Raw genomic sequence first — 20781 nt, 5'->3', positions numbered from 1 at the left:
AATGTCTACAGTCTCAGATCAACACAGCCCTGCCCTCCAGCACTATCAGCAGCAGGAGCAGCAGCAACCCCTCAACAGCAACATTGTACCCATCAGGTAAAACATAGGCTACATTTGCTTTGCCTCACAACAGTGATATAGTATGATGCGGTCCCATATTAGATTTTTGATGAATGTGTGTTGTTGTTATTCAGCCTGCTTCAATGTGCCCCTTTTTAGCTTTGAGCATCCGCCCCTATAAACGTCTCTGCACGGCCCTGGGTGACTGGGCCCTCCCGTAGCTGTAGGGTAAGGAGTTCGGCCATCCATGAGCGGCTCAGAGTAGAGCCACTGCTCCTCCGCATTGAAAGGAGCCAGCTGAGGCTGACAAGGATGCCTCCTTTATAAAAAGAACTTGGCAATTGTCAAACAGCAGTGAGTGTCAGTTTACTAACTGGTCCCCAAGTGATGACATGGTGTTAAGTTATGAAATTCACAGTGATCTTGAAAGGTGGTGGGCTTACACCTTCTTTCATGTCCTCGTTGTCTGAAAATTCATGGCCTGATATTTGAATGATTGTGTAAAGAAAAGAAGAAGAGGTTTACGCTTTTTAAAACTTGCTATCATGTTTAAGGTTGAGGAGGAAGTATAAAACATTCCATGTTAAGCAATCATTTAAATAGATTTCCTTCAGTGGTGTTATTGATTGTGCTTCGGTCAACATATTAGTTGACCTTCTTAGCTGTCTTGGTTCAGGGGTGTTTGCAACACCACACTGAGCATATACCCAATGTGGCAGTGTGATAAATGTGTCACAGTTTTATTTGTTTAATTCATTAATAATTCTGTTAGCTAGGTAATATTTAAAGACTTAATATTACTTAGGATTACAAATGTTGTTACCTGTAAAAAAAAAAAAGAAAACGAAAAAACAAGAGGAAATGTGATTATTTTTTGTCATTGCAACAAATTAATGAAATGAGAGTACCAATACCAGAAATAAGGCAGAATCTAAGTGCATTCTTAAAAAGAACTGCTCCGCAAATATTATTTAGCTCCTCAGAAACTCCAAAAATATATTTTTTCTCTTTCACAACTTCTTCATAGCCAAATTGCATGTCCATCCATCTATTCATTTTCTTCAGTGATGGACTCGATACATGGTAGATGGACTGGTTCTTTAATAGAGCTTTTCTACTCTACTTGAGCACTCAAAGCACTTACACAACATACCTCACTGACCCATTTACACAAGCAAGGAGGATAATTAGGCATGCAGACTGGAGACTGGAGCAGCCTGGGGTAGAGCCACCAACCTTCCGATTAGTCGATGACCACCTCCTCCACCTCCTGAACTACAGCTAACCTTAATAATTATAATTATTAAATAAATTTTAACATCAACATATTTTAAAGAACAGTAATTGCATTGTAAGTTGTGTCCCAAAAAAACATGTGCAACCATGTTACCAAACTTATTTAGCCTGGAAAAGGAAGAGAAAAAACAATGACATGACAAAGAAGAAGTGGCATGATTGGGTCAGGCAATGTTTCACTGTAACCAAAGCAACCCTGTTACCCATTTTGCTAAAAGAAGACACATTCATTTCAAGTCTCCTACCTTTATTTGTCTAACCACATATATCCTTGACCTTTACAGTAGATTACATTCCACTGCTATCATCTTCTTCTGAAAACACCAATACTAGCTCTGATTTGCAACCCTGTTACCTACATATACAACTTTACAAATATATCTTAAAATCCTATATATAATTATGAAAAATGTTTGTGGTTCTGAGTATGTATTAGTAACATGTATGTCATAACCTAAACTAACAGTAATATATCCATTCAACCACGTTAACTTGTGCAACCACGTCAGTCTAATTTTACCCAGTTACCATATCATTTTAGTGAAAAAATCATTAACCTTTTTCTTAGCTCACAAGGGTTTAATAATTGCCTTTGTATTTGCTTGAATGATTATATGAGTAGATTTAAAAATAAATACTGAAATACAAAAACATGTGACTACTGAAAAGCAGAACAGGTACAAGTTGCTGAAGTTAATGTAATGAAATGATTTAATCAAATTCAATCTTATCTGAAATTAAATGAGTATTCATTGTTAGGGTGACTATCTTTACCTTTACAGTCATTAAAGATTTTCTTTCAAAATCGACTTTTTCAGGTTCCAGATATAGAGTTGGATTTTTTAAACTAAGTTTTGTAAACTGCAAAGGAAATATTTATCAAATGAAGGGTTCATTTTTTTCTTGACGCCTCTGAATTCAAGGATCAATTATAATTAGAGTGACAGATACAGCAGTACACAATACATGTGCAAGGAAAGCATACCAAAATTAAACTCAGTAGCATTGGCTTGGTAATAAACAGCAACTACAACTCCAGCTTGACACTGAATCTCAGTGACCAGTCATATTGCATAGAGTCAAGTGTCACCTAATTACTGAGCTATTTAACCAGCTCTTCCCTCTCAGTGGGCTTGTTATCAAAGCTAATATCTGAAGTGTTATTAGTGGTTACCTTTTATTTATTATATGACTTCTTGGTGTCAACAGGTGTTGTGAAAAGGTGAAAAGCTTGTCATATTCAAAAAGACTTGAGACTGCAACTGCTGTCAAATGTGCTTCAACAAAGTATTGAGCAAAAAAGGCTATGAATACTGAAATATATATATATATATATATATATATATATATCTTGCCCTCTAGCCTCCTTCTCCATGGAGGGTACTGCCCCTTGTGGCTGTTCAACTTGTAGCCAAGCATCTCACTGATCACTGCTGCCGTAGTGTAGATCAGCTTGTTAGTGTCGGTAATCGTGGTTGTAGGTATCGTCCGTAGTGCTGCATTAACATCATCTAGCAGACCTTCTGAGGGTACTTCACGTAATCTTGGTAACCGGCAGGGGATCCAGGTTTCAAGCTTGGCCATGATCCTATCTTTCAGGTCAGTTCCTCTCGCACTCAACGATCCTTCTCCTATCGCACTTGGGGCTATGTACCCAATCTCGGGTGGGGGTGATGATATCTCCCCCCTGACCTGGCGTCCTGACTCCTCCTTGCCGTAGCATTTATGTTGTACCTCGTCAATCTCTAGCTGTGAGAGCAGTCCCTTCTTTCGAATGTTGGAACACTGAGCTACTAGTTGTTTCGCCGTCATTGTGGATGTTGGGTATCGAAGAATCCATAGGTCCCTCATCCTATTCATGTAACCCCTTCCGCCAGGGTTACTTGCGTAGTAGCATTCCAACAACGCCCTGTTTTCGTCTCTTGCCCACCGATGCCTTCTTGTTCCAGTAGCCCACTTGTCGTCAGGGTGCCCTGGTTCCTCAACACCTGACGCGGACCTTGTTGATCCGGGCGACGTCCGAGCCGGCATGCCTTCATATTTATCTGTCTCGCTCATGTCTGCGGTAGGCTCACTTTAGCATAGGGGGTCTAGCCTTAGGACCCTTACTGGATACAGACGCCCCAGGCAGGAATCGAACTTGCGATCTTCTGCTCCAAAGGCGTGTAGTTTAACCACTACGCTATCCAGCTGCTATTGGCTCCCCGTCGGGGAATCGAACCCCGGTCTTCCGCGTGACAGCACCAGGCCCCGACATGGTTCACGCCTACTGGCTGAAGAAGCTGACTGCACTCCACGAGCGTCTGGCAGCACAAATGAACCAGCTGCTAGTTAACGAGAGACACCCGGAATGGCTAACCGAAGGTCGAACGGTCCTGATCCCCAAGGACCCCAAGAAGGGACCGGTCCCATCCAACTACCGACCAATAACCTGCCTCAGTACTACATGGAAGCTCCTGTCAGGCATCATATCGGCTAAGATGAACAGGCACATGGGTCAATACATGAGCGGGGCACAGAAAGGGATTGGCAAGAATACCAGAGGCGCAAAACACCAGCTACTGGTAGACAGAACAGTCAGCCGAGACTGCAAGACCAGACTGACCAACCTGTGCACAGCCTGGATTGATTACAAGAAGGCCTATGACTCAATGCCCCACAGCTGGATACTGGAATGCCTAGAATTGTATAAGATCAACAGGACCCTAAGAGCCTTCATCAGGAACTCAATGGGGATGTGGCACACAACACTAGAGGCCAACTCCAAGCCCATAGCACAAGTCACCATCAAGTGCGGGATCTACCAAGGAGATGCTCTGTCCCCACTGCTGTTCTGCATAGGCCTGAACCCCCTCAGTGAGATCATTAACAAGACTGGCTACGGATACCGACTACGGAACGGAGCGGTTGTCAGCCACCTCCTGTACATGGATGACATCAAGCTGTATGCCAAGAGTGAACGAGACATCGATTCACTGATACACACTACCAGGCTATACAGCAATGACATTGGAATGTCATTCGGACTGGAGAAGTGTAGTCGGATGGTAACAAAGAGAGGGAAGGTAGTCAGAACTGAGGGGATTGAACTACCAGAAGGCAACATTGCAGACATAGAGGACAGTTACAAGTACCTGGGGATCCCGCAAGCGAATGGGAACCATGAAGAGACCGCTAGGAAAGCTGCAACCACCAAGTACCTGCAGAGGGTCAGGCAAGTCCTGAGGAGTCAGCTGAACGGTAAGAACAAGATCCGGGCCATCAACACCTACGCCCTGCCCGTGATCAGGTACCCTGCTGGGGTAATAGGCTGGCCAAAGGAGGAGATAGAAGCCACTGACATAAAGACAAGAAAGCTCCTTACCATGCATGGAGGGTTTCACCCCAAGTCCAGCACCCTGAGGCTGTACGCTAAGCGGAAGGAAGGGGGCCGGGGACTGGTGAGTGTCAGCACCACAGTCCAGGATGAGACAAGAAACATCCACGAATACATCACGAAGATGGCCCCAACTGACAGCGTGCTCAGTGAATACCTCAGGCAGCAGAAACCCAAGAAAGAGGAGGAAGGCGAGGAACCATCATGGAAGGACAGGCCCCTGCACGGTATGTACCACCGGCAGATAGAGGAGGTGGCTGATATCCAGAAATCCTACCAGTGGCTGGACAAAGCTGGACTGAAAGACAGCACAGAGGCACTAATCATGGCAGCACAAGAACAAGCTCTGAGCACAAGATCCATAGAGGCTGGGGTCTATCACACCAGGCAAGACCCCAGGTGCAGGCTGTGTAAAGATGCCCCAGAGACAATCCAGCACATAACAGCAGGGTGCAAGATGCTAGCAGGCAAGGCATACATGGAACGCCATAACCAAGTGGCCGGCATAGTGTACAGGAACATCTGTGCCGAGTATAACCTGGAAGTCCCGAGGTCAAAATGGGAGATGCCCCCAAGGGTGATGGAGAATGACCGAGCTAAGATCCTGTGGGACTTCCAGATGCAGACGGACAAAATGGTGGTGGCTAACCAACCGGACATAGTGGTGGTAGACAAACAGAAGAAGACGGCTGTAGTGATCGATGTAGCGGTTCCGAATGACAGCAATATCAGGAAGAAGGAACACGAGAAGCTGGAGAAATACCAAGGGCTCAGAGAAGAGCTCGAGAGGATGTGGAGGGTGAAGGTAACGGTGGTCCCCGTGGTAATCGGAGCACTAGGTGCGGTGACTCCCAAGCTAGGCGAGTGGCTCCAGCAGATCCCGGGAACAACATCGGAGATCTCTGTCCAGAAGAGCGCAGTCCTGGGAACAGCTAAGATACTGCGCAGGACCCTCAAGCTCCCAGGCCTCTGGTAGAGGACCCGAGCTTGAAGGATAAACCGCCCGCAGGGGCGTGCTGGGTGTTATATATATATATATTATTATTATTATTATTTTTACACATTTTCCAAGAATTTCAATTCAATTCAATTCAATTTTATTTATATAGCGCCAAATCACAACAAAAGTCGCCTCAAGGCACCTCAAGCAGACTTTTTTCATTTTGTCATTACAGGGTATTATGTGTACAATTTTAAGGTGAAAACTGAATGTAATCCACTTTCGAATAAGGTTGTAACCAGCGAAGTGCCGTGAATACTTTCAGATACACTGTATATTTCCTCCAGTAAGACACCGAAGCTCACTTTCACTTTTGTTGTCAATCATGAGAAGTTCAGCTACTCACACCAGCAAAAGCTCAACTCAGATCCACAGACAGGGCATTTTTCTGTCTCCTACAGCTCTACCATATTAACTTCCTTCATGATAAAAATAGTCTGACATAAAGGCAATGATATATGATCTCAGTCATTCATCTAAATTGGACAAATGAGGCCCACAGGTCTCAGCTGTTAAAAGCCCCCACCCATCTCTTCCATGATAGGACCAATGTGTGTGTGTGTGTGTGTGTGTGTGTGAGTGTCTGTGTGTGTATCTCGGGAGGATGGGGGTGTGTTTATATGTATAAGGATCTATTTATTTTATGGCACTATGTCTGTGTGTGTGGATGAATATAAACACATGATGACTCTGTTCCATGACCCTCCATAGCATTTGTTGAAGTGTCTTTTTTTAATTTTTTTTACAAGATGTGTGTTTGTTCATCTCATGCTCTGCACGAAAGAGCGAGAGAGTGAGAAGGAGCATTGTTGCATCTGCTTCTCATTAAAGGGCGCTAATGAACGTGTGTTCCTCCTGGTGGAGTTGGGGGGTTGATGAGGGCCAGCCCTTTCCCAGCTCTCTGGTTTGTCTCAAGACAAACAGGGGAGCTCGATCCCCAGACATTCATCTGACAGCAGCTTGGCGGTTCCTTCTTTAATGATGAGGGTGATGCCCAGTGGCAGGCACAACTGTGACTATACCTGGAAACAAAAATAAGTCATATTACACAGAGTACCTGAGATACTACAGTATTTATATTTATATGTAAGAGCTTTTGAATAACACAAATTCACTTATTTCCTAGAGTCATTTTGTGCCTTTTTCAATATTATTGTTATTTGTCTTTTAGTTCATGTACTTGTGTACAAGTAAATGTGTGAGGATCAACTGCAAAAATTAAGTTTTGCAGTTGTTACTTTAGAAAAGTAATGTATTTTGCATTTTAAAAAATTAACAAGTACTTCATTATGTTAAATATATCTTCTATGAAGAAGGTAATAAATTACATGATTTGTTGCATTACTCCTGCAAAAATGTGGCTTGAGAAATACCATTACATAACTAACAGTTGACAGTACGAACTCTACAAACCCTGGGCTCCTCATTTTTTCACTAGTGTTGCATTTGGATAGGGTGATACCTGGACCGTACAGAGGTTGCACAGGTAGTCCTTCCAAAGACCTTACAGAGAAACCCAATCATATGACCCCCCCCTATGAGGAAGCACTTTTGCAGCAGTGGGAAGGAAAAACTCCTTTTTAACAGGAAGAAACCTCCAGCAGAAGCAGCTTTAGGGAGGGGCGGGGCCATCTGCTGCAACCGGTTGGGGGTGAGGGGAGGGAGACAGGACAAATCCAATCCATCATCTTTGCTTTGTGCGGTCAGCTTGTACTCTACTAAGAGAAAGATCTTAGAGATGAGTGTCCTCATTAGGGATTTGTGTTGGTGTGTGGGGCTGTAGCAATATATAATATATATATACATATATATATATATATATATATATATATGTATATTAGTGCTGTCAAAATTATCGCGTTAATTGTTAAGATCAATGCGAAATGTTTAACGCGTTAAAAAAATGTAACGCTGATTTTGTTTTATCAATTTCCTGTAATCTAAGACCTTTAAACGCATGAGCACCTCTGGGGGGGGGGACAGTGTGCTATGCTGGCGTTTGGCCTGACAGAAATGATTAGAAGAAGAAGAAGTGACACCATGCTACTATCTAGCTAACACTAGCTAACACACGTAAGCATGGACGAGGACTTTTGGGTGGAAAGTTTCTCTTTAAGAAATTGCCTGATGGCTTGTTGGACAAAACGAGAGTAAGATGCACAATTTGCAAAGCTGAATTCAGGTACCACAGAAGCAGTTCATCACTGGCGTATCACCTGAGAGCAAAACACCCAAATGAATCCACCTCTACGGGACCTCGCCAGTCTACGCTTCAGGAGTATGGTGCTTGTGGACGAATAACAAAAAATGTGAGAGAAAAATTAACCAATTCCTTGGTTGTTTGGATAGCTAAAAACTGCCGACCAGTTAGCATAGTAGAAGATGATGGACTGAGAGAAGTCATTCGCGCTGCATCAGGAGATGAGTGTTACAATCTGCCCTCGAGAGGAACCATTGTGTCGAGACTGCACACTTTGTATGGGGACCAGACGGCTCAGCAGTGCAGCAAGCTTGTGCAAGTAAGGAACGTCGCTCTCACCGGAGACCACTGGACTTCGGTGAACAATGATAATTACTTGGGGGTCATGGCGCATTTTATTGATAACGACTGGACTATGCAATTGTTTGCACTAACAGTGAGTAAAACTGAAGAGAGACACTATGCTGAGGCGTGTGCTGACCATTTTCTGAATGTTGCAAACGAATGGGAAATCAAGAACAAGGTAACCACACTTGGCACCGACAGTGCTCGTAACATGGTTGCAGCCGCCAGACTACTTCCATTTGAACACATGCCCTGCATGGCCCACATTCTGCAAAGAACGGTCACAGTTTCTCTTAATGACAGCGCATTTGAAAGGGCTCTGGCCAAATGTCGCAAGATTGTTGGACATTTTAAGCATAGTCCAGCAAACGCTCAGGAATTAAAGGCACAGCAAGCTGCACATGGACATCAAACAGAACCGGTTGTTCAGGACGTTCCAACAAGATGGAACTCCACCCTAGAGATGATCAAGCGGATCCAGAGAAACAAATCTGGGCTGACCACCATCCTGACTCAACAAAACAGCAAGGTGACCATGTTGACTGACCAGGAGCTTGACAGACTGCAAAAGCTGGAGGAACTACTTGAACCTTGCAGGTAAATCATTTTGTTTCTCATGATTGTGTGTCTATCTTTGTGTTCTAGCTTTGTTTTCAAGTATGTTCTCCACCTCCACCTCTCTGTGTATTTTCATATGTGGTATTTATGTTTGTCTCTGTGTGATTAATAGAAAAATACAGACTTGATTTCTATTACAGATATGTTACCGAACTGCTGGGGGGAGAGCGGTGTGTCTCCTGTTCCATGGTGTTGCCAGCCTTGTGTCATTTGTTCAGGATTATGGAGCCCTCAGATGATGACCCAGTCTACGTTTTGAGGTTTAAGAAGGTTTTTACCACAGACCTAGCTCAGCGGAGGGACAGCAGCAATCTCACATGGCTGAAGATCGCTACTGCCCTTGATCCCAGGTTTAAAGACCTTAAATGCCTTTCCAAAGATGAAAGAAGAGAGGTGTGGGCATCAGTACATGACCTTCTGATGGCAGAGACGGATGCACACCAACCATCTGTTCAGACAACACAGGAACCCTCACCAAAGAAGAGCAAGATGTCCATCTCCTTGCTGGGTTCTCCTGATTCAGATACAGAGGAAGAGGAAGATGCTATAGACTGCTGTCTGAATCTGTACAAAGCAGAGTCCAAAATTGACATAGGAGAGTGTCCACTACAGTGGTGGTTAAAGAGAGAAGGAGCACATGCCAGGCTGGCACCTATTGCACGCAAGTACCTGTCAACCCCTGCAACCACAGTGCCTTGTGAGAGATTATTCTCACTCTCAGGTCACATCATTCAAAAGAAGTGTGCTTCTTTGTCATCAGACAATGTAAACAGAATAGTCTGCCTCAGTAACTGGCTGAGTGCAAAGAAGGACTAAGCCAGATTGCTCTTTTAAAGTGAAAAATGTTCAACATTCCGGGTTTTCAGCTGTGTCTTTTTGTGTTTTAAATACTGAGTTTTGTGCACCCTTTATTGTTATGATATTCACTTTAACCTGTAGGCCTGGGTTCGGTCACTGTTGATGGCCTTAAAGGTGTTTTGTAAGTTTTCACTGTGTTAAAGATTGATGAAAACTATTAAAATTCTCTTTGAATTTCAGCATACATTCTTTGTGTTTATTCTGCATTTACTTCATTGTGTTGCATAAATGTCTGTTACAATCTTAAAATATAAAGTTGAAAAAATGTAATTGGAGCCAGGCTATTAATCAAGTAATTGTGATTAATCGCAATTAATAACAGAAAATTGTGAGATTAGTTAGTTAATTTTTTTTAATCTATTGACAGCACTAATATATATATAAGCAATATAACATACCAGTCCAAACAGCACTTCACAAGCAAATGTGGTGGCTTTCTTGATTCTACTCTAGTACACGTACAGGTAGACATCAAGGCTAAGGGGCTACCAGTCTGACTGCTTTTGTTACTTATTGAACGGGTAAGGTAAGCAGTACTTGTCCAGTGAAATCTGAAAACTGGTCAATCAAAATCAATTAAATTGTACCAAAGTGAGCACAATCGTTCTTCTTTCATCTTTGTTATCTCATAAAGTTTCATGTCTGTCTGAATCTAGCCTTTAAACTTGCCGACATCTTGTAGCAGCAACTGGCTATTATCGCTGGAAGCAGGATTAACTTGGCTTCACTGTGTGTGTCCCATTAACTATGGCTTGAGCTTTTCAAGTTCAGCCCACCAGCTTCTTCTGCGTGTTTTCACAGAAGCATTGACATGAACTTGATGTGAGACTGGCATGCAAGACAATCTGCTGCTGGCTCTGATTTCACTGCTCTGAGATCAGATACAAGCCCTGCTTTGCATTTAATCACATCTGACTTTGACAAGTAGCTTCTCTGATTTTTCCTTCTCCACAACTCTTCATTATCAACTAACAGTAAATATTTTGATGATAACTAGAGAAGTCACAATATTTTACAATTCTTCAGCCAACTGGTCCACAATTGCAGAAAGATGTCCAGAAGAGTACAGGAGGACGTCAGCTTATATGAAAGAATAAAAGACAGGCAGCCCAAAATGTTTTGTTTTAATCCAGTTTGTCTTGTTAAATAGTGGAGGATTTCTTTTTCTCTTTACTTACCTTCCTGTAAATATCACTGTGTGCACCTGCTGTTGAATATACATGTTTGGTTGCTTGGCTAGGGTCTCCATGCACACAGCTTTAACATCACTCTGGGTTTGGGGTTCTTTTGGTAGCTTTGTGTTAATATGCTGCCTGAAACAAATGTGTTTATTGCAATGGTAAATGGACTGAATCTTATATAGCCCTTTGCTACTCTCCTGGAGTACTCAAAGCACTCTATACAACATGCCACATTCACCCAATAACACAAGCACTTTCTTCTAAACATCTTAGTGCTTCCTAACTACATTCATACTCCAATGGATGCATCAGAGAGCAACTTGGGGTTAGTATCTTGCCCAAGGATACTTGGGATCGAGCCACTAACCTTCCGATCAGTAGATGACCCGCTCTACCTCCTGAGCTACAGCCACCCCCAACAGGGAGTGAAGCTGCTGGTCTTGATATGCCTGATTTACTTGTACCAGCATTAATGCATACATTACTTGTTACTTGCTAAAAAAAAAAAATAATACTTTGTGTTACTTAATACTTCTGGGATAAGTAGTTTATTACATTACTCAATGCATAATTTTTTTGCTACTCTATGACTTGGACTGAGATGCAGTTTAACATTTGGCAAACCTCGGGCCCCAGTCCCAAACACATCCCTTTGAGGACACACACAGGAGCTTTCTTTAAAATGTATGATAAATTTACAGCTTCTTATATAGTGTTTTTCTTCTCTCTCTCTATGCACTCAAAGTGCCTCATTCCCCAATTCATACAAGCATTTTTCTACTTCCAGGTGCTTTTTATTTCACATCTCCAATGATTGAGATACAACTTGGGGTTCAGAATCTTGGAGACTGGTGCAGCCAAGGATCAAACCACCAACCTTCTGGTTAGGAGATGACCAGCTCTACCTCCTGAGCTAAAGCCACCCACTAATGTACATTTAAATATAAACACTAGACAGCAAAGTTAAAGGAGATATGAAGGTTAGAATTTTGCGGTCCAGACTGCTAATCACTTGTTCTGCTGAAGATCAGGCTCTGGCTTCTTGGCTCACTGTGTCATACACTCAGCTTCTACGTCACTCTAGGTAACACTGTCGTGTTACCAATGGTTGTTTCTGTACGGGAGTGAGATTTTCCTTTAACGATAACAATTAAAAAAAAAGATGAAAGCATTTAAAAACTCATTTTATATGCAGAGAATTTGCTTTTTATTTCTCCTGAAGAGTAATGGGGAGTTAAACTAAGAATTTCAAATTACTTCTTCTTTTGTTGTATTTTAGTTTTCAGATAATTATGGTGGTTCATTCCACTGGAACCAAATAATGTATGATGGGAAATAGACTGCATTTATTTCTGTAGTCTTACATATGAGTGAGGGTGCCTTAAAATTCATTATGCAAAATAAGAGCCGACATTCAAACAGTGATATATAACACTGCATATGTACTCTGTAGACCAGAAAAGTCCAATGGGTCTGCGTAATATCACATAGTGAAGAAATGACTTTGTTTATTAAGCACTTTTAGAGAAATGTTACAATGTGTCACACAATTAAAGCAATAAAACTGTAATGAACAGGTTATAAATCACAAAGAACAGTAATAAAATGAACACATTATATTCAGAGCGATTATAGCAATCAATCAAGCACAAAAACAAAGCAGAGGCACGTTTAAACCTGATTTTGCAGTAAGATTTTTGGCAACTTCTTGGAGGCCACTTGTCTGTTTAAGTGAGTACAATCTGCTTTAGTTCATTATTATTTGTTAACTTTACAGCAATCCTTAGAATATCAGGAAAACTGCTCAGTATCATTGCTGTAAAATCAAACAGCAGATAAAGTAAATCTACCATTATTATATGTGCAGCCCATGTGAGCTGATGTTGTGTTTTTTTATCTATCAGCAGAACACTGGGGGAGAGGAGAAGTAAGCTGGTGCTTCAACCACTTTGCAAACACCCTTCTCCTCTTGCCCTGCAGCTGTCTGTGAGTCTCTGCGGTGAGAAGGCCTCCCTCAGGTTTCTCCCACAGCCTGCTAAGGTGGGTATTGATACAACACCCCTGTGAGCTCCCCTAGCACAGGCACTGCTGGGAAAATTCACATCATAATCACTCAGTGAAGTTGGCATCTTTTTAATATGTTGGTGTTGAGCTAATCCTGTCAAACTAGTCTGGTGAGCTAAACCTCTCATTCATAATGATCAGGAGTTTTCTACAGTCATTGTGCTGGATTCACAACCACAGCGAGCCACAGTTCCTTCGGTTCTTTCAAGGCTTTAATTAGTACTTTAGTACTTAACACAGACACAGAAATCCCTCATTCGTCATTAGGAGCAGCAGTAAAAACCAGTGAATGACCATTATAGCGAACGATAGCTATCCAGCATAAATACACTGATCAGTGTGCCACCCTGACATTAGCGTTAGCTCGGATTTTTGACATACTTTCAGTTTTTTCTCACTCAGTTTGTCCCACTGTTGGCTTTAAAAGAGGCCCCGCTATGAATCACCACGCTGCCACTCAGGGACACCAGTAGACTTTAAATTAGAGATGGCACGATACCACTTTTTTATGTCTGATACCGATACCGATATCATAAATTTGGATATCTGCCGATACCGATATGAATCCGATATAGTGTGTTTTTTAATCAATAAAACTGTTTTTTTAATATCTTGCTGCATTTTGTATAAGTTCATACTCAAGTTTAAATAAACAACAACACTAAAGCTATTCTGTTATACCTGTATGTAAAAAATACACTGCACCCAAAGTATTTCATAGTTCAGCAACACTGATCAATCTAATAAACTTAAACCTACTCCATCCTTCCTATTATGGTATTTTAAAGAGTATTTAGCAGAAATATTAAGCAACCTAACTAATAGGGTTACAAACTCCCAGCAAAAAAAATAGGGAACCATCCCCCACCCTCCACCTCATGATGCTTAATCGATGTAATCAACTTTAATTTGATGCAGGGTGAAAGAAAATGCACAGAAATAAATTATTTTTCAAGAATAATTAAATAGATTCAACATCTTTCTTCAACAGAATTGCAGAATTCACAGATGGTATCTTCCCAAAGGGAAAAGTACTAGCTTACTAGGGTATATTAGACTTAACAGTTACTATATACAGTAATGGACTTCTATACATTTTACATCAGATTAAAAGTTTGGGTGTAAGATTCAGATAATTATTTATCAAAAGCTAGACATTTTAAATGAGAATAAGAAAGAAAAGTATGTCTTTGTGCCCCCTTTTCCCTGTTCATGCCCTATCGGCCCCCCTGGCTAAACTTTGCTAGATCCGCCCCTGCACAGTTACCAGCCGTCAGCTACATAGAAAAGGATCCTGGTGTAGAAAGTAATATTAAATAAATTCTAACAACAGCTTATCAAGCTTAAACGTGCTGCTGTTGTTCAGCCGCTGGTTTCCTCTTTCTGGTGAGAAGTGGGCCAAAAACAAAGAAGAGAGACGGACTCGCGACAGAAAAGCCGATCAGCTGATCATAAAGCAGTTTCATGATTGAAGTAGCGGCAGGTGAGGGAGAGAGAGGCAGTCGCTCCATGTATCGGTTGTTAAGCTTAACGTGGGAATGCTTTACAAACATTCAGAGATGAACTTACACACTTGCTTTACTTCTCTCTGGGATAACTTCCTCGGAGATGAAATGCCGGATTGCTAGTGAGGCTACAAATACACACAGCCGCTCTATCACATGAGCACACTGCTCCGACGTGCTACGGTTATGAGCCGAGTTACGCCATGTAGCAAGTTTTGTGAGGTGCTTTTTTGATATTTAATGGATCGGATTACATTTTTTATTTCTCGCCGATATCCGATCCAGTAATTTAGGTCAGTATCGGACCGATACCGATACGTAATATCGGATCGGTCCATCTCTACTTTAAATTACACTAAGCCAGACTTTAATGTCTACTTGGTTAGTTAGCTGCATTGATATGTTGTATGACATACTGTTAGTGCTAAGTAACAGACAAATAAAATGCTACATTTTCGCTCACTAAAATTTGAACACAAATTTCTAGCAAGCCATTTTATTTGTTTATAATTCTATTAAAAATCCTCCAAAAAGGCAGAAACACCAGTCCAGTCACTTAAATTAACAAAGGTGAAGGTTGCCCAGAAACAACCTGTAGGGGTGAAAAATGAAGTAGAAAAATGAGGATGAGAGAACTGAGAAAGCACAGGTACAAGCTTACAGGCAGATTGAAGTATCTGTGGTTTCTCCCTGATGAGTGGATTTTAAGCATTTATTGCCTGGAAACATAATGCTTTTTTTCACTTTCAGTGTCTTTGTAGAACAATATAGCTGGGATACCAGAGGTTGAAAGGCGGGTTACATTTGTTGACTCCATCATATTTATCTGTCTTTGTGAGTCTAGCTCTGCAAACACCATTCCTCAACCGTGTCCAACGGTGACAGCCATGGGTAATGACAGTCGAACGCTTGCTTGCTCCTCATTTACTCCGAGCTGGTAGTGTAACAGTTCGCTCAGAACTCTTAAGTGCTTGTTAATTTAATATGCAAATAAGGCTCTTGTCAATCTGAATGCATTTCAATGAAACAGCTTCTGCTTCCATGGGCGGCGGCTGCTTCTGGTTGACTGTTGCTGTGTACGTGCAGTGGAGGACGTCAAATGGCCAGGGGCAGGTTGAGCAGAGAGTACAGGGGAGGTATAACTGAAGGACAGTAGAAAGAGACAGAGGTAGCTAGTGTTTTAAGGGGAGAGCCCAGACGACACATTGATGGCCAGATGACACTTCACATGCACTGACGGCTGGCTGCAACACATACAGGCGATGCAGACGTCACCTCAGCAGTGGCCCTCTGAGAACTGTGTTATCCAGAGCTTCAAAACAGAATCCTGGGTTTTGAAAGGAGCAAACTCTTCATCAAGCAGCATCAGCACAATCACAATAGGGTGAAATGCATGCCACCCTCTAAACACATCTCTCTGTTTATCACAGAACTTAGCTTAACCTTTGCCTACATATGGTTGGTGCAGTGTGCTGAAATTAATGTGAGCGTGTTATTGGGAAGGTGGTGGGGGTGGATTACAGGCGGTGTTAAGTCAAGCAGGAACCCTCAATGTTGCTAATTTATTTACAGATTTAATTAGATGGATAGAGCCCTCACAGATATAAGAAAGAGAGGAGAGATGTTGCCAGCGTTACAGCACTTTAATTATGGTAGCAGGCTCCTGATCCCTGCGCTCTGCTTTCTAGGGAGCCAGTTAATTAAAATCCTCATTATTTTACTTTTAATTAGTTCCCCCCTCTTTTGTTTCCTTTCACCATATGGCCATGTTCCGTGGTCAAATTAACGTAATTGAGCTAATTAAGCCAATCACTTTAATTATTCAAAGCGTTCCGATTGGCCAGGAGAACTTTTCTCCCTCTCCCCTTCCTGACATTCCTGAATGAGGCTCAGAGTTGTAAAGTCCCTCTCTGTCATTTTGCCCCTCTACTCCCCTGCTGTAGGCAGTGAGTTATGACTGCAACATGCCTCGCTTCCTACATGTTTCAGCTCTGTCTCGTGTTTTGCTCTTGTACAATGGCAATGTTTGCAGCACTGAAGCCCTTAGTGAGTTCAAAAAAGGATTCAGAAATCACATTTAGCACACTATGGTTATGATAAATTAGGTGTGTGTTGGAAATTGTTGTAGCTGGCTCTAAACAGTCGTCTAGCTCTTCGGGATTTGAAAGCTACCATAAATAGCTTTGGCAGGCCGGCGAGCTTTCGGTAGGATTGCGAGCAAAGCTAAATGCTTTATGTATTATTGTGCGATCTACTGTACAATATAAAGCGCCTTGAGGCGACTTCTGTTGTGATTTGGCGCTATATAAATAAAATTGAATTGAATTGAATTGAATTGAATTGAAGCGCACCAGCATTCAACGTTTTACATGGTTGGGTTCTGAAAACGGTGAAACCAGATAGGTTGTTTACAGCAAACATACATATGTTGAGCTCAGTGCCTCAGGGTGGACAAGACCTGTGTATCAGCATTCATCGAGCACACTCCGCACACACTGAGCCTCACTTGAATCATTCATATTGAGGATCTGATTTCCAACTCATCATGTACTTGGTCTGAATCCCTTGCTGCATTTTAAAATACTAGGCTCCCTGTTGCCATCATTTTTAACAAGCATAGGAGACTGATGGAATTTATATTCTGAAATAGGCTGTTAATCAAGATAATGGAGGTCAGTTTTATTAATAATATACTTTTATTTTTTTGGTACCAGTACTGGTTTTATTTTGTTGTATTTATCCGTGACACCTTAAAGGCCGGTCCGTGAAAATATTGTTGGACATAAACTGATCTGTGGCGCAAAAGAGGTTGGGGACCGCTGTCCAAAAGGACATCTGAAAACTAAAATGACAATCTTATCAAACCAGAATAAGTAAACTACTCATCAGAAAAGTAAACCCAAGATTTCTGTTAGCAAGAAATAATCAGTAAAGGAACACTCAAAAAAATCAGCTAGGGCATGTGTTTGATTAGCAAAGCAGTAATATGTTTACATTACATGAAGAAATCATTTTTATGGGTATTAAATGATTCATTCTTTTTTGTTGAATATGAGTCAAAGAAAATTCTGATGAGTTAAATTCATTCATGGAAATCCAATGAGAATGAGGTAATCAAACCAACGACTCAGATAGTGTCATGCATTGCGCATGCTCTACGCCCACCTGATGCGGAAGAGTCCGTTGAGACATTAACGAGCGCACGTGGAGTCACTCCTTTGGTATACTGGACAGTAAGGTAAGTTATTCACATATTTCTTTATATATTTATTTAGGTTAGGAGTGTGAGAGATAAATACTATTTGTTAAATGTTTTACCCATGTAGTGTGGTAACTTAGAGGAGCTTTATATGTCAGGGAGTGTGTGGAGCCAAAGACTTTTCACATGTAAGTCAGTGAATTTGAATTTTTTTCCCAACTTAACCGGAGTCGCTAATTGTTGCAACAGAGCAAAAACTGACGAGGCTATTTTGGTAAGTTCGGTTTTTGTGTCTGTCGACTTTGAATGAGGTGTGTTTCATGGTTATCTGCATGGTTAGGACTGTTTTTTTTCTCTGGAGTTAGCTAATTTTGAAGAGCGTCATGTCGGCGGGAAAGCCGCGTAGAGTAATGTCTTTGCATATAACTCCTTGAATGATGCGTTACTTTCTCCTTAACCGGAGTTGGTGATTGTTGGTAGCAGTGGTAAGACTGACCGAAACAGTTTTGGTGATTTTTATGATGCTGTACCTAAAATTGCTGTTTTTGTCAGTGGAGTTTAGTAAGGGAACAACCGCATTAACTGGATGGATGAAGGGTTGAATTCAACTAAACCAGTCTTTTGCGGAATTAGTAACAAGGAGTAAGAGAAAATCTGTCACAATAATTGCATGTGCATTTTCTTTTTTTTTTTGTAATATCTTCACTTAGTTTTTGAATTCAGAATGATTTAGGTGGATCATTGTTTGGGTCATAGTTCCTCTGCTCTCTGGTGCTCTGCATTAAGGCTGACTAACAGTCTTCACATTTCACAGTATGTAGATATTAACACAAATTCATCAAGAGTAATAATTTTATTTTAATTAAATAATTTCTCTCCTCAGAAATACATCACAAAATAAAGCCACATTCCCATGCTCTGAGATTCTTACACCTCCTCAACAATACATGGTAAGTTTCATATGTTTGACATATTATTATTATTATTATTATTATTATTAGCAGTAGTAGTAGTATTGTTGTTGTTATTATTAATCTGTTTTTTTCTTTGGTTTTTGGCATCATGTTCATGTTTTTCAGATTGACAAGGAATTCCTGCGCATATTGACAGTACCGCTCCTATCTACATTCTTTTCTGAGCTAGATGATGGAGATCTTTAGAGGCAAAGGTGGAGGGCTGGAAGAAAAATGAGACACATCATGGGGACCATCTTCAAGGTGTGTGCTAAAATGGTTAGACCTGTGTTCAAGAACTTTTTATGCCCATAACATGCCAATTTTATGAGCAAAAATATCTATACATATGGTAGGCAAAAGTCCTAAGTTGTTTTCATATTGTTATACGAATTATATAAGCGTCAGTCTTATATTAATAAGTAATTGATGAAGTCATATGGTTAATCTTGATCAAAATGAAAAAACAAGCGTGTTTGGTTGCCTCATTTTGTGTCTGATTTGGTTGAGATAGATGAGTACTTGCCTTTTGGTCCTTCCAAACAAAGTATTCCTTTTTCGAACCGCTGCCTGAAAGCTAAATATTGTCATTATGGATTCCCTTTTTCCCTAGGATGACACAATACTTACAAGACGAGCATCCGTCCTGAAGTCCCTGTGTGACTACGAGACTGCGACAAACTTGTGAAGGAATATACGGTGAGTTACATTCACAAGGTGTTCTGTGTTATGTTATTTAATGCAGGGGTAATTTTGATATATGAAACAGCAAAATGTGACACCCTGTACAACTAAAACATATTGTAATCTTTCCTTGTTTTGTTTAATGTCAAATTTCTGAGGTGTGAAACCAGAGACATAGAATTTAGAATTTGGTAAATATATCAGCATATCCACGCTGATTGCTGAATTCCTTTTTTTTTCTTTTTCCTTTTTTGCATATCTAGACTCAGACAAATGTATTATTATATTTCACATCAGAGAACACTGAGGCCAACACTGAAGCCATGGAACAAACTGTGATGGGAGTGTATGTTCTACAGCAGGAGGGTGTGGAGCCTGGAGATGACCCAGAGAACATCGGTGGCCTGATTGAAGGTGTGGAGATTCTCACTGGTTTGAGGAGCATTGCAATTGCTTGTGCTTTTGTTATTTGGACTGATATACTGTCTGAACCTAAGCTACCCACCGGAGCTCAAATGCACTTTTGAAGTCTTGCAAAAGATTATCATGAAGCTGGATGGGCAGAGGTTTCAGATTCAGGGAAGCCATATATTTTTCCATATTTCTGCAATGCAAATTTGTTTACCTTTTAAAGTTCAAAATTGTAAGTTATAAAATGTTCATAAGGACTATGTGGTTTGCTCAGTGGACATTAGACAAAGATTGTTAGTTCATAAGTTAAAGTCTCATACACTTGCACTTTAAACACTGATTTGTGCAAGATGGGCAATTGTTACAAAGGAAAATGTACCGACAGGTTTTCACAAATTGTTTGAGTGGAGCAGTTGTTCTCAAACTTATTAAATGTTTTCTCCACACGTTAAATAGACTAAAGTTACCATTAGAGCTGGGCGATAAAACGATAACGATGTGTGTTGCGAAATAACTTTTTCTCGATAGAAAAATTAAACTATTGCGATAGGCCTCATCTCTCTTGTCCTCTTAAAAAAGAAAAAAAAAAAAGAACAGCCAATCCAAATTAAGTAGCGCAGAGCCGAACCAATCACAGCCGCAGCGTCACGTCACGTGACTTGTTACGTACAGCACAAGCGCCAAGGCGCACATGTGTATTTGTTTTTGCAGCCGTGCAGCCCGGGTAATGAAGGAAATGAGTTTGCCGACTAGAGAAAAATCAACCGAGAGCGTGAGCGAAGGTTACCGAAGAAAAAACAGATGATGGTTCCAATGCCGGAGAGCTTGTCGAACAGAAGGGCCACAGAAGTTCCGTAGTGTGAAGGTATTTCGGCTATTTCAAGTCTGACAAAAAACAGAGTAGCGCGCACTGTAAATTGTGCCGAAAGCAAGTCTGGAAATACAATAAAGCGGTGCATGCTCAATCTCTGACTGAAAGCGCTAATTCGTCATTCGGCTTTTGTCAGACTAAAGTAACTGTTAAAACTGTT

General features: G+C 41.2%; 1 protein-coding gene and 1 long non-coding RNA gene across 4 annotated transcripts; both read left to right on the top strand.

Moving 5' to 3' along the window:
* Nucleotides 1–7567: 7567 nt before the first annotated feature.
* LOC109204512 (zinc finger BED domain-containing protein 1-like) lies at nt 7568–9932 on the top strand. Its single transcript, XM_019365515.2, has 2 exons — nt 7568–8874; nt 9036–9932. Exons 1-2 carry the CDS (start codon nt 8318–8320, stop codon nt 9709–9711), a joined length of 1233 nt encoding a protein of 410 aa, XP_019221060.2. The 5' UTR covers nt 7568–8317; the 3' UTR covers nt 9712–9932.
* A 7244-nt stretch (nt 9933–17176) lies between these two features.
* Nucleotides 17177–20263, top strand: LOC102077920 (uncharacterized). 3 transcript variants are annotated; one of them, XR_002064007.2, is made up of 5 exons: nt 17177–17741; nt 18586–18652; nt 18782–18919; nt 19269–19354; nt 19637–20263. It is a non-coding gene; the product is annotated as an uncharacterized LOC102077920 (long non-coding RNA). The 3 variants fall into 3 exon arrangements; XR_002064006.2 differs by lacking the exon at nt 17177–17741 and having other exon boundaries at nt 18154–18652; XR_003213132.1 differs by lacking the exon at nt 17177–17741 and having other exon boundaries at nt 18154–18652; nt 19603–20263.
* Nucleotides 20264–20781: the final 518 nt, after the last annotated feature.

The sequence above is a fragment of the Oreochromis niloticus genome, linkage group LG12, assembly GCF_001858045.2.
Source record: "Oreochromis niloticus isolate F11D_XX linkage group LG12, O_niloticus_UMD_NMBU, whole genome shotgun sequence".
Lineage (NCBI taxonomy): Eukaryota > Metazoa > Chordata > Actinopteri > Cichliformes > Cichlidae > Oreochromis > Oreochromis niloticus.
The sequence above is the reverse complement of the archived record's forward strand: the minus strand, read 5'-3'. Positions and strand labels throughout refer to the sequence as shown.

Bases quoted from the DNA above. Each gene is read 5' to 3' on its own strand.
- LOC109204512 (XM_019365515.2), top strand. From the start codon at position 8,318: ATGGCGCATTTTATTGATAACGACTGGACTATGCAATTGTTTGCACTA. The intron at 8,875-9,035 runs GTAAATCATTTT...TTTCTATTACAG, and splicing joins GAACTACTTGAACCTTGCAG to ATATGTTACCGAACTGCTGG.